This window comes from Girardinichthys multiradiatus, chromosome 7 (genome assembly GCF_021462225.1).
Source record: "Girardinichthys multiradiatus isolate DD_20200921_A chromosome 7, DD_fGirMul_XY1, whole genome shotgun sequence".
In the NCBI taxonomy this organism is placed as follows: Eukaryota; Metazoa; Chordata; class Actinopteri; order Cyprinodontiformes; family Goodeidae; genus Girardinichthys; species Girardinichthys multiradiatus.
This window is the reverse complement of record NC_061800.1, coordinates 4,626,115-4,641,544: the sequence shown is the minus strand read 5'-3', so window position 1 is coordinate 4,641,544 and position 15,430 is coordinate 4,626,115. Positions and strand designations below refer to the sequence as shown.

General features: G+C 41.1%; 1 protein-coding gene across 1 annotated transcript in view; it reads right to left on the bottom strand.

Annotated features, from left to right (window-relative positions):
• The window catches only part of LOC124871248 (diacylglycerol kinase gamma), a 183,215-nt gene that overhangs the window by 78,523 nt on the left and 89,262 nt on the right, over positions 1 to 15,430 (bottom strand). The window contains exon 17 of the mRNA XM_047370405.1: positions 10,509 to 10,583. Within this exon, the coding sequence (XP_047226361.1) occupies positions 10,509 to 10,583 (75 nt within the window). The remainder of the gene's footprint in view (positions 1 to 10,508; positions 10,584 to 15,430) is intronic.

Sequence of the window (15,430 nt, the reverse complement as noted above, 5' to 3'; positions counted from 1 at the left end):
AAGTCGATCTAAACAGTGTGAATAAAATTACCATCAAGCGACCAACACAGAAACACACACAGGTCATACTTTTAGGATTCGAATAAATTTGTATGCTTGGACCCAGATTGGCCCGATTCAAACAGGATGTGACAGAAGAAACTAGCAACAACTAGGGAAATTCCAGACCAGTTAAAGAAGTGCCATTTAGCAAGCAAGAAACTTATAAAACAGTAAAACTCACAACTCACTGCTCTAGCTAGCTAAAATGGTTGTCAGGTTGTTTGCTTCATTGTAGATCAGAAAAAGGAGTTTATCAGAACTATGATCTTGGTAGACAGAAAGCCGACAGTTTCACTTCTAGGATTTAAAGTAATCGAACATACTAAAATAATCTGATCTTAAGACGATTCTAAGATCTTTTAAAGTACACTAAAACAACATATTCCACACTATCATTATGTATTTAAAAAAGCAAAAACTGAAATGGAAAAGTTGAGTGTGAAACCCTGAGTAAACCTCATGAATAAGCAGATTCTCCTAGAACCACCTTTTTGTCCATTACCTTAAGGTAGTTAATTTTATGTATGATATTATTTCTCTCTGTGGAAGAATTGGTTCGTTCTTCTTTACAACATTATTGGTGTTTTCAGGTATTTGTTTTTTTATAACCTTCACTTTCGATCCCCACACAGCATTCCAGATATCTGGATTTTGAATGGGCCGTTGCAGCATCTTCTGTTTTAGCCATTCTGTTGTATATTTGCTAAAGCAGTTGTAAAACCTATAGGTCCTGTAGATGATTTATTAAAGTTTCAGCAAAACATCAGCTGTCAGACAATTGGCCTCACATTTGGTTCTAGAATACTTTGATATAAAGAGGAGTTCATGGGTGACTGAGTGACTGAAAGGTTATGTGGCTTTCAAACCAGCCGAAATCATTAACCCACCACTACTATGCTCTACAGTGGGTTTGAAGTATTTGCTCTGATATCCGGTGTTTGGATTTTACCAAACATCTATTTTCTCCATATGTTTTGATCTGATCTGTCCAAATGGCAGAAATGTCTGGCCAAAGTTCTATATATACAGATGCAACTTTGCAAACCAAAGTTGTGCTATCATAATCCTTTGAACGACATCCTTCCAGACAAGTCATATTTTCAATTCAATTCAATTCAGTTTTATTTATATAGCGCCAATTCACAACACATGTTGTCTCAAGGCACTTCACAACAGTCAGGTACATACATTCCAGTTAATTGTAACCATACAACAGTGGAGTCAGAGTTAGTTATTTATTCAAATTGGATAAAAAGTTTTTAACCAATTGTTATTTCATGAAGTGGCAACTGTCACAAATAGAATAAAATATTTTTTTAATGCAGTGATGGGTGGCACTCTTTTCATTTACAAGTGACACGGATGTAAAAACGTCAGCAAATGATTATCTTGATGTTAATTGATAACCTAACTTTGAGGGACTTGTAAAGCACAGCTCAGAAGCACGCAAGTGTGGTACCTGGACAAATTATGATGAAAAATATTTTGAAACACTAACAACACGAGAAACTATATTACAGGAAGAAAAAGTGTGATCCTACCGTGCCACTGTCAGCCAGAGGACCATCAAGTAAATTATGTCAAAGCTTTACCCTAAGCAGGATTTGCAACAGTTAACAGTCATTAGGAATCAGGGCGTTACAAGGAGACCAAAACAAAGTCAAGGGATCACTAAAAGCAGACAGATTTACTCTAATGTTTTGCATAGACATTCGTTGCCACAGCATCTTATTTCACAGTACCTGCACATTTTCTGATGCCTAGACGTTAGCGTCTTGTGTATGCCAAACTAGAGCAGTCACACAGATACACATCATAGATACGCGTTAATGCACCAAAGGGCCACTCCGCTAGGAAGACACCATCAATCTGAGAACAACGTAAGCAGGGACAATAACTCAAATTTTCTCAAACATGTCTTGTGATCTCATTAAGTTAATTTGGAAGTGTTTGGCCATAATGACCCTCATTATGTTTGGAAGAAAAATGGGAAGCTGGCATGTCTGAAAACACTATCCCAACTGTGAAGTACACGAGTGGCAGTCACATGTTGATGTGGGGGTGTTTTGCTGCCAGGAGGGACTTGGCACTACAAAAAAATAGATGGTATTATAAAGAAATATTGAAGCAACATCTTAAGACACCAACCATGAAGTTAAAGCTTGGCCACAAATGGAAAATTACTTTACGCATACCATGGAATTATTTACAAAGTGGCCCTGGGATAGGCTGGAGACCTGTTCAGGGTCTGTCTATCATCCAATGACCGCTAGAGGTAGGCAGATTGATGGATTACATGTCAGAAAGTGGAAAAAGTATCTAATTTCAATGCAAAGTTTCCATTTATATCTTCATCATATAATTCTCCCCAAATGTTCCATCATTGTTTCTCTTGTCCATCATGTAATCATCTATTCACATTTAAACAGCCTATATAGCTCTTTTCTTTCTGCTCTCGGTGGAGGAGGACGCTTTTTCTCTGTCTCCCGTACCCCCTCCCATATCTGCTCTGTGTCTTGTCTTCTTTTTGGAGCCTCTTTTGCATATCTTCCAAATTCTGAGTTATGGATTTGGTCAGCTGGTCTCTCAATGCAATTGATAAAATTTTCTCGACAAGAAGACAGGGTGAAGGAGAGCCCACTTGTCCGGGCGGGACGTTTTTCTCTGGATACACAATGGACTCCTGGCAGAAGTGGAGGATTGTGTGTCTGTCGATAATGTCAGTCAAGGATGTGGAAGATGTGTATATAATTGGATGTTTGATATCAGGATTTCGCCTTTGAGAAACACCAGTGAGACTCTCAAGGCTGACGGAAAATTAAGAGTCAGCCTAGCCCAAATAATTATTATTTTTCTGAATCTGGCTCACCTGCACCGCCTTGATGGCTGGCTATCTTCAACTTCTCCTGGAAGTTATGTAAACATGACGCTCTGCTCCCTCTGCCCCCTCCCTTCCCTGAGGACATCTGTGGACCTGCTCAGAATGGCCAGTTGATGAACATTCCAACGTACCATCAAGGACAATGGCCTCTGTGACAGTGCTTCATGGACTTACTTGCACACACTCACTCGCACACACACACATGCTCAAGATAAACATATGCACCCCCTCACACCACCTTCACCGTTCCCGGCATGATGTTGTTTTGTAAACTTGTTGCTTCTTTGTGCTGAGTTTTTTTGCAATCTCAAACTGTATCCTGCTAAGGATAAAGTGTGAAATATGATTTTTTCCCTCTACTTACCTAATGTGGCGTCTTTTCTCATCTAGCAAAGGCAGCGCCTGTGAGTGGGCAGCATAGCCTCGGTGACCCGTCCGCCCCTTGTCTTGTGTCATGATGTATGTTTGGATGGGTTGTACTGGAATTCTAATTTCCCCTCGGGGATCAATAAAGTATCTTTGAATTGAATTGAATATGTTTATTAGGAGCTTGCAGTGATTCGGAGCTTAGTCCTACAGAGAGGCCCAGGAAGTTGGAGTGTATTCAAAAGCTGACTCTTGCCATGTGTTTAGAGTGAAAAGGTGCCCGAATTTGTGTGAATTGAGGCTGCCAAAGCAGCAAGCTTACTTACAGAAAGATGTGTTGGAGAAACTGTGCCACATTTGCAGGGCTGCAACAGAGTGGGGTAGCAATCACATACTGTTGTTTTTCTTACAGTCAATACTACAGGCAGCAGCAACAATGACCCGCTCCAAACTGCCTCACCAAGTTGTGCCACCTTATGAATCTATCATCGAACTCGTGACCTTGGTTAAGATTTTGAATCCAACTGGTCGCTAAAACAACACAACTGAAAAATGTAGTACACGTAAAAAGCTGTTTCAGGACAGTAGTGTTTGTTCGTGTGCTGCTGTTCCTGTTGCAAACAGCACCCTCTAAAGGCCATGCTGAGAACTCACAGTAACACAGAGCAGAAGAGGATGACATCAATCCAGCTACCTTATGTGTCAGAGGAACATTTTCATAATGCCCTCTATTCCCAGCTGTTTGTGAAGGAGAAACGTCTGCATCAACAAAAATTCAAATAGATCTTTATGAAAGCACTGAAATAATGACTGAGTACAGAAAGCTAATTGCATTCCAAAAACAAATCACTGAGATCCAGCTAACTCTCACCTCAGAGTCTACTGAGCCTGTTGCTAGGGAGCTCATGATAACTGCCCATTATGACAGGTTAATGCTCTATGTGAGAACACAGCTCATTCATCTCTGATATAACTGTTATTACTGTATGAGGGCGAAGTTTTGCTCTGGAAATGAAAATCAGTGTGCTTACGACAGGCCAGTAAACAGGCCGCATGACCGGGGAAAAACAAACCATGACAAATGAGCTGCTTTATAGACAATTAATAACTAATGTGACTCTAAATTACAACTACCTCTTCTTAGTCAAGGACTCTATATTCTCCAATGTTAATATAATAAAAATCAAACTGAAAGTGCCACAGTCAGACAGGTGGAAGAAAGTCAAGATGGCGCCGCAGATGGTCGCCTCGGCGTGTTGGTGCGCATTGTTTTGTTTTGTTTTTTGCTTTAAAACGGTCTCCTGTGATGGTACCCGGAGCTCTCTCACCAGAGAAGAACTCATGAACATCAGGGCTACTACACCAGAGGAGTTATTTCCCACTTTTCTGCCTACTGCTCTGGAATTTCTGGACATTCTGGTCAAAGGTGCGCTCACCTTTGTTCACGCGGTGAAACGCCGGAAGAGAGGGAAACGGGCTGGGGTGCTGGTACGTCTTCGCCAGCGTGGACTACGAACACCGTTACCTGGAATATTTCTCTCTAACGTGCGCTCACTTCCCAACAAAATGGAGGAACTACAACTGTTGTTGGGGAAAAACAGGGACTTTTATTCATCGGCAGTTTTGTGCTTCACGGAGACGTGGCTGTGTGGATTAATACCGGACTCTGCGCTGCAGCTGGCAGGATTCCAGCTCTACAGAGCGGACAGAGACACGGAACTCTCCGGCAAAGCGAAAGGTGGAGGAATCTGTTTTTACCTCAACAGTGGTTGGTGCAACGACGTGACAGTGATTCAGCAGCACTGTTCTCCAGACCTGGAATCCTTCATTATAAACTGTAAACCTTTCTATTCCCCCCGTGAGTTCGCTTCGTTCATCCTGGTCGGTGTTTACATCCCACCGCAAGCTAACGTGCAGGTCGCACAGCGCATGCTCGCCGACCAGATACTGAGTGTGGAGCGGACCAACCCGGACTCCTTAGTTATCGTCGTTGGCGACTTTAACAAAGGTAATCTGACCCACGAACTCCCCAAATACAGACAGTTTATAAAATGTCCGACCAGAGAGGACAACATTCTGGATCACTGTTACACCACCATCAGAGACGCTTATCACGCCGTCCCACGTGCTGCACTGGGCCAATCCGACCACATCATGGTCCACCTGATTCCTGCATACAGGCAGAAACTTAAGCTCTGCAAACCTGTTGTGAGGACGACAAGGAAGTGGAGCAGTGAGGCTGTGGAGAATCTCCAGGCGTGTTTAGGCTGTACAGACTGGGATGTGTACAGGACTACTACCAACAGTCTGGACGAGTACACAGAGGCTGTGACTTCCTACATCAGCTTCTGTGAGGACAGCTGTGTACCATCATGCACCAGGGTGAGTTACAACAACGACAAACCCTGGTTCACAGCTAAACTCAGAAGGTTAAGACTGGATAAGGAAAAGGCCTTCAGGAGTGGGGACAAAGACATATACAGAGAGGCTAAGTACAAGTTTGGCAAGGCAGTGAAAGAGGCCAAACGACTGTACTCTGAGAAGCTCCAAAACCAGTTCTCAGCCAACGACTCTGCGTCTGTCTGGAAAGGGCTCAAGCAAATCACCAACTACAAGCCGAAAGCCCCCCACTCCATCAACGACCGACGCCTCGCCAACGACCTGAACGAGTTCTACTGCCGCTTTGAAAGACAAAGGGACAGTCCTGCAACCATCTCCCACGACGCCCCCCAACAGCTGCAGCCACAATCCACCACCCCCACCTCCCCAACCTCAAGAGGGGCCTTGGCACCTCCAACCCCCACCCTGAAGTTCCCCCCCACCAGCCCCCTACCCATGCCGAGGACGGCTCTTTCCATCCAGGAGAGGGACGTCAACAAACTCTTCAGGAGACAGAACCCCCGGAAAGCTGCTGGTCCGGATTCTGTCTCACCAGCCAGCCTGAAGCACTGCGCTGATCAGCTGTCTCCAGTCTTCACAGACATTTTTAACACCTCACTGGAGACATGTCATGTGCCAGCCTGCTTCAAGTCCTCCACCATCGTCCCTGTTCCCAAGAAGCCAAGGACCACAGGGCTTAATGACTTCAGACCCGTCGCCCTGACCTCTGTGGTGATGAAGTCCTTTGAGCGCCTTGTGCTCTCACACCTAAAAGACATCACCGACCCCCTCCTTGACCCCCTGCAGTTTGCCTACAGAGCCAACAGGTCTGTAGATGATGCAGTCAACCTAGCCCTTCACTTCATCCTCCGGCACCTGGACTCCACAGGAACCTATGCCAGGATCCTGTTTGTGGATTTCAGCTCTGCCTTCAACACCATCGTCCCAGTTCTGCTACAGGAGAAGCTCTCCCAGCTGAGTGTGCCCGACTCCACCTGCAGGGTAGATCACTGACTTCCTGTCTGACAGGAAGCAGCGCGTGAGGCTGGGGAAGCACGTCTCTGACTCCCTGACCATCAGCACCGGTTCCCCCCAAGGCTGTGTTCTCTCTCCTCTGCTCTTCTCCCTGTACACCAACAGCTGCACCTCCAGTCACCAGTCTGTCAAGCTTCTGAAGTTTGCGGACGACACCACCCTGATCGGACTCATCTCTGATGGTGACGAGTCTGCGTACAGATGGGAGGTGGACCATCTGTTGTACTGGTGCAGCCAGAACAACCTTGAGCTCAACGCTCTAAAGACAGTGGAGATGGTTGTGAACTTCAGGCAGAACCCAGCCCCACCTGCCCCCATCACCCTCTGTGACTCCACAATTGACACTGTGGAATCTTTCCGCTTCCTGGGAACCATCATCTCCCAGGATCTCAAGTGGGAGCCAAACATCAGCTCCCTCATCAAGAAAGCCCAGCAGAGGATGTTCTTCCTGCGGCAGCTGAAGAAATTCAACCTGCCAAAGACTATGATGGTGCACTTCTACACAGCCATCATTGAGTCCATCCTCACCTCCTCCATCACCATCTGGTACGCCGCTGCTACAGCCAAGGATAAGGGCAGGCTGCAGCATGTCATTCGGTCTGCTGAGAAGGTGATTGGCTGCAGTCTACTGTCGCTCCAGGAACTGTACACCTCCAGGACCCTGAAGCGGGCCGGGAAGATTCTGGCTGATCCCTCCCACCCCGGTCACAGACTCTTTGAGACTCTCCCCTCTGGCAGGAGGCTGCGGTCCATCCGGACCAAAACCTCACGCCACAAGAACAGTTTTTTCCCATCTGCCACCAGCCTGGTTAACAAAGCCCGGAAACCACACTGACACTCTCTCTTTCCCCCACGCCCCCCCTTTTTTTGCTGACAGGACACTTGTAACTTGTAACTCTATGCGTTACATTAACGCTCAGCTTGGACTCCTGCTTTACTTGCACAATGATCACCTGCACTGTTGTATTGCTCTTGCATCTTATACTGCTCTATATTTACTCTCACTCACTTAAAACTGTGCACTTATATTTATATTATATTGTAGATATGTTTGTACTGTTTAATTTGTACTGTATTGCACCGACTACGCCAAAACAAATTCCTTGTATGTCCAAAAACGTACTTGGCAATAAAGCTTTTCTGATTCTGATTCTGATTCTGATTCTGAGTATTAACTGTTTTCAGTAAACCCTTCTGATCTCATCAATTTCACTGCCATTTATTATTTTCTGTGGAAACTGACATGTTACAAAGAACAGTAGGGTTTGTTCTTGTTTAGCTCACATAAGATTATTTTGGTCAACACAGTACTGTAAAAAAGTATTTGCCCCCTTACAGATTATTTTGGTTTTTGCTTTTTTCTAAAATATAGAGTAGTGTGCAAAAGTTTTAGGCAGGTGTGAAAAAATGCTGTAAACAAAGAATGCTTTCAAAAATGGAAGTGTTAATAATTTATTTTCACGAATCAACAAAATGCAGTGAATGAACAAAAGAGAAATCTAAATCAAATCGATATTTGGCGTGACCACCCTTTGCCTTGAAAACAGCATCCATTCTTCTAGGTAGACTTGCACAGTTTTTGAAGGAACTCAGCTGGTAGGTTGTTCCAAACATCTTGGAGAACTAACCATGTAGCCTTTCTCACATCCTTCTGTCTCTTCATGTAATCCCAGACACACTCCATGATGTTGAGATCAGGGCTCTGTTGGGGCCATACCATCACTTCCAGTAGGTCTTGTTCTTTACGCTGAAGATAGTTCTTAATGACTGTGGCTGTGTGTTTGGGTTCGCTCACTTAGCATTTTGTAAATTGATGAAAATAAACAATCATCATTTTTATTACTGAAAGCATTCTATGCTTACAGCACTGTTTCACACATGCCTAAAGCTTTTGCACAGTAATGTAAGTATAATTAAACAAATGTTTACATCAGACGCAGACAACCTGAGTAAACATTTTTTAAATGATGATTTCATTAAGAGAGGGGAAAAGGCTAATCACACCAACCTGGCCTTGTGTTAAAATATAATTTCCCGCTAGTTAAATCATAAATTAACACTGATAAACCACATTTTGTGGCAACCTGAGTTTAATTCCAGTTGCAAAATCCAAGCCTGATTACAACCAGACCTGTCGATGCAAGAAATCACCTGTCCGAATAAAACCTGTCTGACAGCATGAAGTAGACTAAAATACCTCAAAAAGAAACACATCATGCCCTGATCTAATGAAATATGAGAACAGATCAGAAATGTCACTGACATCTGTCAGTCTTAAAAGCTTTGGGAGTAATGCAAACCACAGTAAGAACCATTGACCACTACATGACACACCAGTGAACCTTCCACAAGTGGCTGACCAACCAAAATTACTCCAAGAACGAACCAATAACTCCTCCAGGTGGTCCAAAAGGAACCTGGAGCAACATCTAAAGCGCTGCAGGCCTAATTTGCCTTGATTATAGTCCATGTTCTTCAACAGTAATGGGCAAGGGTGATTATTTATTTTTGAATGGTTCTTTTAAAAAAAGAATATCTAGTGAGATGTCCAATTAAAATAAAAAAAGTCGGTGTGCTATGATGTTTTGTAAATATGCAAATGAGATAAGCTGTAATACTTTTTAATTAAGTTTTTTGTATACATACCTCTGTTGCATAAACTAAATAATTTTACTGTATTAGCAGATGTTCAGGCATTTATTTAGAAAGCAGACAAAGCATTTTATTGTTATTTGTAGTTCTTAAAGATAAACTGAAATCAGCTAAAATTGTCCATGGAAGAATTGTTCAAATCTGTGCATTGAAATTGGCCACAAAATCTCTCTGTATTATACTGGCAGTTAAATGTATTTTCAAACTACTTCAATGTACTGCAGACATAACTTTTTGATGGAAAAATAAATCTCACCGTATCATCAAGCTAAGCATCAAACCAGACCATTACTCACTTTAAGGTAATTTATATTTAGGGTTTAGGTTTGCCAATTAATTTCATGACTAACAATAACATTATATTAACTTAAAAACACACTAATGACAGCAAATGATGAACAAAGCTATTTTTTATCTTGAAAGTGTCTTTTCATGGCTTTTCAATGAGCACATAATAGATTTCCTAAATCTAATTAACTATTATTCTCTCGAATATGGTGACATCACATCCAGAATCTTTCAGTAACAGACCAGAGTAACATAGCCCTCATGTCTGATGGCGCATGTATCATTACAGTATGTTCTACTGGGACCTGTGTGCATCACTGGGTCACTTTTCATGCACAAGGCTCTGGAGGGCAGTAGCTCTGCTTGTCGTGACTGCATGAGATGAGCAGAGGCGCCCTTAAGGTAAAGCTTTTACAGCCTCTCTGCTGCGCGGAGCACCAGAATTCCTTTTAAAGTTTACCTAGTGCTCAGCTCTGACATATGCACATGTCTTTGTGTGCACTAAGAGGTAAAAACACTCTACCAGTGGTAATACAGCATTCCACTTCACCAGTGTACAGCAGGCTAGTGTGACCTCACAGGACAATGAGGTCTGCAACTGGAAAATAAGTAACTGTATATTTACCACTCACCTCCTAAATCAGCTTAAATAATACATAGTGCTACATTTAACCTTTACCTGGAAAGAAGTTTTGTTTCTTTATCCAAAATGTTGATGCTTGCTTTATTTATTTATTTGTTTAAGTTAAATCAACCACAAAACACAGCAAAAGATTTAAATTAGAGAGAAAAATTGGCTTATTCTGTCTCTTAACTGGCATCAAAAAAGCAACAAAGAAAAGTAGACTGTATGCAGTAGACTTACCCATTCATGGGTCCTCCTTGCTCCAAACTGTACACCTGCCTGGGGTTTAGCAGATACCTGAATTTCCTGAGAACACTGGAGGAAAACCACAACATGGAGGAACATGCATTAATGAAATACTGAAACCTGCTTCTGTGAAGTGTTGGGTTACTAAAGTACTGGCTGAAATCAATGGCAGTAAATGTATTGTAGAGTTTATAATGATATGGACATTGACTTCGTTAGCTTAGGGCTCTACTGGCGCAGCGTGATACATAGTTTAGGTACAGTCAGGGGGGAAGAGAGTTTCATGACAATCCATACAATGATGGGAAAGGCTAACTCCCTCCCATGATTCATTAGCTTGTAGAATGACTTCAAGAGCAACTTGAAGTAATACATTTTTGTATAACTTTATTAGTCTTTCACCACGTTGTGGAGGACTTCGGCCCACTTTTCTTTACAGCGTTCTTTACAGCATTTCATTAAGGTTTGTGGACATTGTTCTTTTTACAGCTCACGTTTTCACCAGAGCATTTCAGTCAGGCTGCCTGGACCAGTGCAACAGCTATTCTGTTGAAGTCTTGCTGCTGTGTTTGGGATCATTGTCTGTTTTCATGACTCACTTTGAGCCATGCTACACCTATCAGACAAAAAGCCTCAAATTTGTCTTTGGATTATCTTGATATTTCGAGGGTTTCTTGGCTTACTGATTACTAGCATGCAGCCCAAATGATCATTCCTCTGCCACCATACATAACAGTGGTTTTCAGCAAACATGCTGTTGTGCATTATGGTCCAACATCTCTACTTTGGTCTCATGTTTCCACACAACATTGTTCCACAAATCTTGTGCTTCTTTCAGAACATTTCCTACCTCATTTGTGTTTCCACGTTTCATTTAGGTAAATATTTAACTACTATGCATTCAGGCTCTGTATGTCTGTAGAATATTTAGTGACAGTCGTTTAATACAGCAAGAAAACATTTAGACTTTAAAAGATGGTAAGGTATAAAGATAAGAACACACATTAAGTAGTTTAATGCCCAAAACAGCAGACGTCATCAACAAGCTTCTTTTATTATAAAACCTTTGTTGTTGAGATTAAAATAATGAATTGGTACTTTTTTTGTAGTTGCTGAATAGACTGTTCATTATCTGGGATCTATGTTTGCCATGAACTGAAAGATATCAAGACTTGTTAATTATTCAGAATTTTTTTATATATAAGTCATATTGTTATCACAACCTTCACCAACCTTATCACATGTTGCCTGTTTTCCTAATATCCTGCTGCTCTACTGTCAAGACAAGTCATGTTTGTTCAGACTTTTCAGAATTATACATCCACAAACGTTAACCTTTAAACATACTGAGACAGGAAGACATGAAGCTTTGTTTTTTTCTTACGCTGTACCTGGTCTGACCTTAACATGAATTTGCGAAGGTGTTTTTGCAAATGTATTAAAAGTTACCTATCCGTTAATCATTTTGCTCTCTGTAAAATGAAAGGCTTTGAATAATTTTGGAATCGATCTTATAACCCTTCCCAGTTACAGAAACAGTTGCTTTCTAAGGCTTTTGTTGATGTCATTACTTCTTGAACTTTTGGTAACCTTTACCTTTATAGTTGTCTTCATTGTGTTCCTTGTGGCTTTTGAACTCTACTATAGATATGTGGACACCACTGCTGAAAGAAACCGTCTCCCAACTTAGGAAGATGAAAATGACTCTTAAAAAATAGTCAAAGAGTATATTTAAAAAGTTCCTTTTTCAGTATTGACTGTATTGAAATATCAACTTTTCAGTCGTTCACCCCATCCAGCTCCCCTTCCAGGTCATTCATAGAATCCACTTGTTCATTATATAGTACCCTGTATAGTGTTGGGCAGCCTATCTCCTCAGATGGATAATTAGAAAATTAGATTTTTGTTTTCTTTTGTAAACAGAACACATGCACAAGCTAAGACAAACTGTAAATTACAACATGTGTTTGATAGAAAGTGAATTTGGCAGTTGTAGTTAATTCATCATTAGCCACAGTTAAACTTTTTGCTGTGTGTGTCTAAAACTGCCATGACTGACCCTCTGAAGCTCCATGCAGAGAGATGAAACAGCAATTTTTGACACACTCAGAATGATAATGTTGAGATAAAAATCATTAAAGTGGTTAAATCTTGTGGTGACTTGCCAAAGTATTTAAACCCCTCAAAGTCTTTCACATTTTGTTAGCCAGTGTGCATCTGTGTTCAGCCCCTCTGAGGCAGTACTTTGTAGAATCACCTTTGGCTGTAGTTATAGCTGCCTGTCTTTTAGAGCCTCAGTCACTATCAGCTTTTCACATTAGGAGACAACATTTTTGTGCATTTTTCTTTTTAAAATAGTTCAAGCTCATAAGATTTGACAAACATCAGTTTTCAAGTCTTTCCAGGGAATCTTAATTGGGTTTAGGCCTTGAGTTTGACTGGACCATTCTAACACGTTAATATGTTTTGATCTAAACAGTAGCTCTGGCTGTATTTTGAGGGTTGTGCTGCTGGATGATGTTGAACCTCTGCCCCAGTCTCAAGTCTTGGAGGATTGCCCTATATTAAGCTCTATCTATCCTTAACATCAACTTTGACTATTATCTGAAGCATTTCCATAGCATGATGCTGCCACCACAATGGTGAGTTCAGTGTGATGGTCACTGTTAGTTCTCCATTACACATAGGGAGAACTAACAGTTCAAAAGGTTCGCGTGTACAAAACTGCACACAAACCTGTTTGGGTTAGCAAAGCTGATCTACAAACGAGGTGGTAATTGGATTGCGTGTGCAAAGTCAGGAGAACTGTGGGTGCAAACCTTTTAGCGTGTTTGCCTTTATGAAAATGCAAAACATATGATAATGACCCAAACGCGCAAAACCATGGGAGGAGGATATGCAAATATCATCCTTTACTACCCGCAATGCAATTTTCAAAGCCTGAAACGGTTTGCAGGAGCAATTTTTGTGTGTGGATTTAGCACGTTTGAAATGCAGGTACTAACTGAGACGGAAATATGTCTGCTGTCACTTTGGCCAGAAGAAAGCATATATAGAATGACAGATTTGGGTTTTCAAAAATAAAAATATTAAAAATAGATGAGAATAGAAGATTCTATGTAGGATTATCTAAGCTCTGATTTGGAGCCAATCACAAACAGAAGCCATGATATTTCTGCTATGGTAAAACTCCTTGCAACACTTCATTCAACTTCATTCCAGCGTAACATTGCTGTGTGATCATCTGCTGAACACGAACAAACCTGATCATGACAAAATGCACACATAACTGATCAATCACGCACAGCCTGTAATCACATATCATGCAAAAGACCCATTGTGCTTTGATGTTGATGATATAATTAATAGGAAATAACTAAAGACATTATAAGGCAGATTAAATCCTTCATTTGCAAACTAGATGCTAAAATCACTTCTTAGCAGATGAAAAATCACCATTTTAAGGCAGCATTATTGACAGTAACATTATGTCATTGCAGGGCAGTCGGAGCTGGATGGTTTGGTTTATGCGGTTAAATTTATTTTGTGTCACCAAAAAACAAATTAAACAATCAAACATGTTGAATATTATTAAAATATTGGCAAAACAAACAAAACAAATTTAGTAAAATCATTGGAAAATAATTTATTTTTACGTACATAAATATTCGATTTAATTTTTTTGCAATCTATTTTTATGTTGCTAATATTACGTTCAGGCTTAAATGTTGTGGTTGTTTATGATAAACTCTGAACTCTTCAAACAAATACTCTCAAAAAACAACAGAACCCGGTGAGTCTCCGAAAAGAATTAAAAGATCAAGGAAGACAAATTAATTAACAACATATTTGTCTTTTATAGTGTTAATATTGATTGGCCAGTTTGTTGCGAGTTACATCAAGCAAGGTAAGATAAATAATTTTATCAGGGCAGATGACAAACCTGCTGTGAGTAGCACAACAAAAGTTAACTAACTGCAACAGTCCAGAAAAGCAAGGGCAGAACAAAACAGAAGGAAGAAATTAGCAACTGGATCATTTATAATGATGCAGCGTAACAATCCCTGCATATTTCTAGCAACGCAGCAGAGGATCTGTTTGCTCTTTTCCTCTTGTTCCAGCCAGTAGCACATGCAGTTTTCTCATTTAGATAACATGGTCTGCACCTGTTTTGCACCTGCTATCCATTGCACGCGCACTCTTTGAAAATCGCACGCAACACGCCCACTTATTGCAAGTGCAATTTATTTATAGTACACGCAAATTATCTCCCACTGTTTAGGATCTTTGAAGATCAGGCCCACAGTGTTTTAAAGGAAGCCAAAACCTTAAACGTTGACCTTGCCTGACCTTAGCAGAGCACCTTATTCTACATGTTGGGTTTGTCCCCTAAATGGCTTATGGAAAACTCTAGCAGGGAAGCCTCATGGTTTGCAGTTGTAACATATTCCTTCCATTTCTATTTAAAGTCTGCTTTAAGTTCCTTCACAACTTTCTGCCTGACTTGTCTCGTGTGTTCTTTGGTCTGCAGCTGTTTGTAAACTATCGTTCTCTGAGGACTTCACAAAACAGCTGGAATTATACTGAGATTACACTCTGATGGACTTGGTGTAATAACTAGGGGCATTCTGAAGAACATTGGTTGAGCTGGATTTTATTCAAGAGTATTGCACTTTTTTCGATGTTAAAAAAGCAAAAACCTATGTATAATTTTTTCGCCAGTCACAATTTTGCACTACTTTGTGTTGGCCTGTTACAAAATCCCCTTAAAACACAGGAAACTTGCGGTTGTGAAAGAGTTCAAGGTGTATAAATACTTTTGCAAGGCACTGCAGCTCTGCAATAAAGAGAAATGCCAAAAAAAGGTCAACCAGTGGTGACCCACTGCAAACTAACCGATGAGAAGAATACGGGGG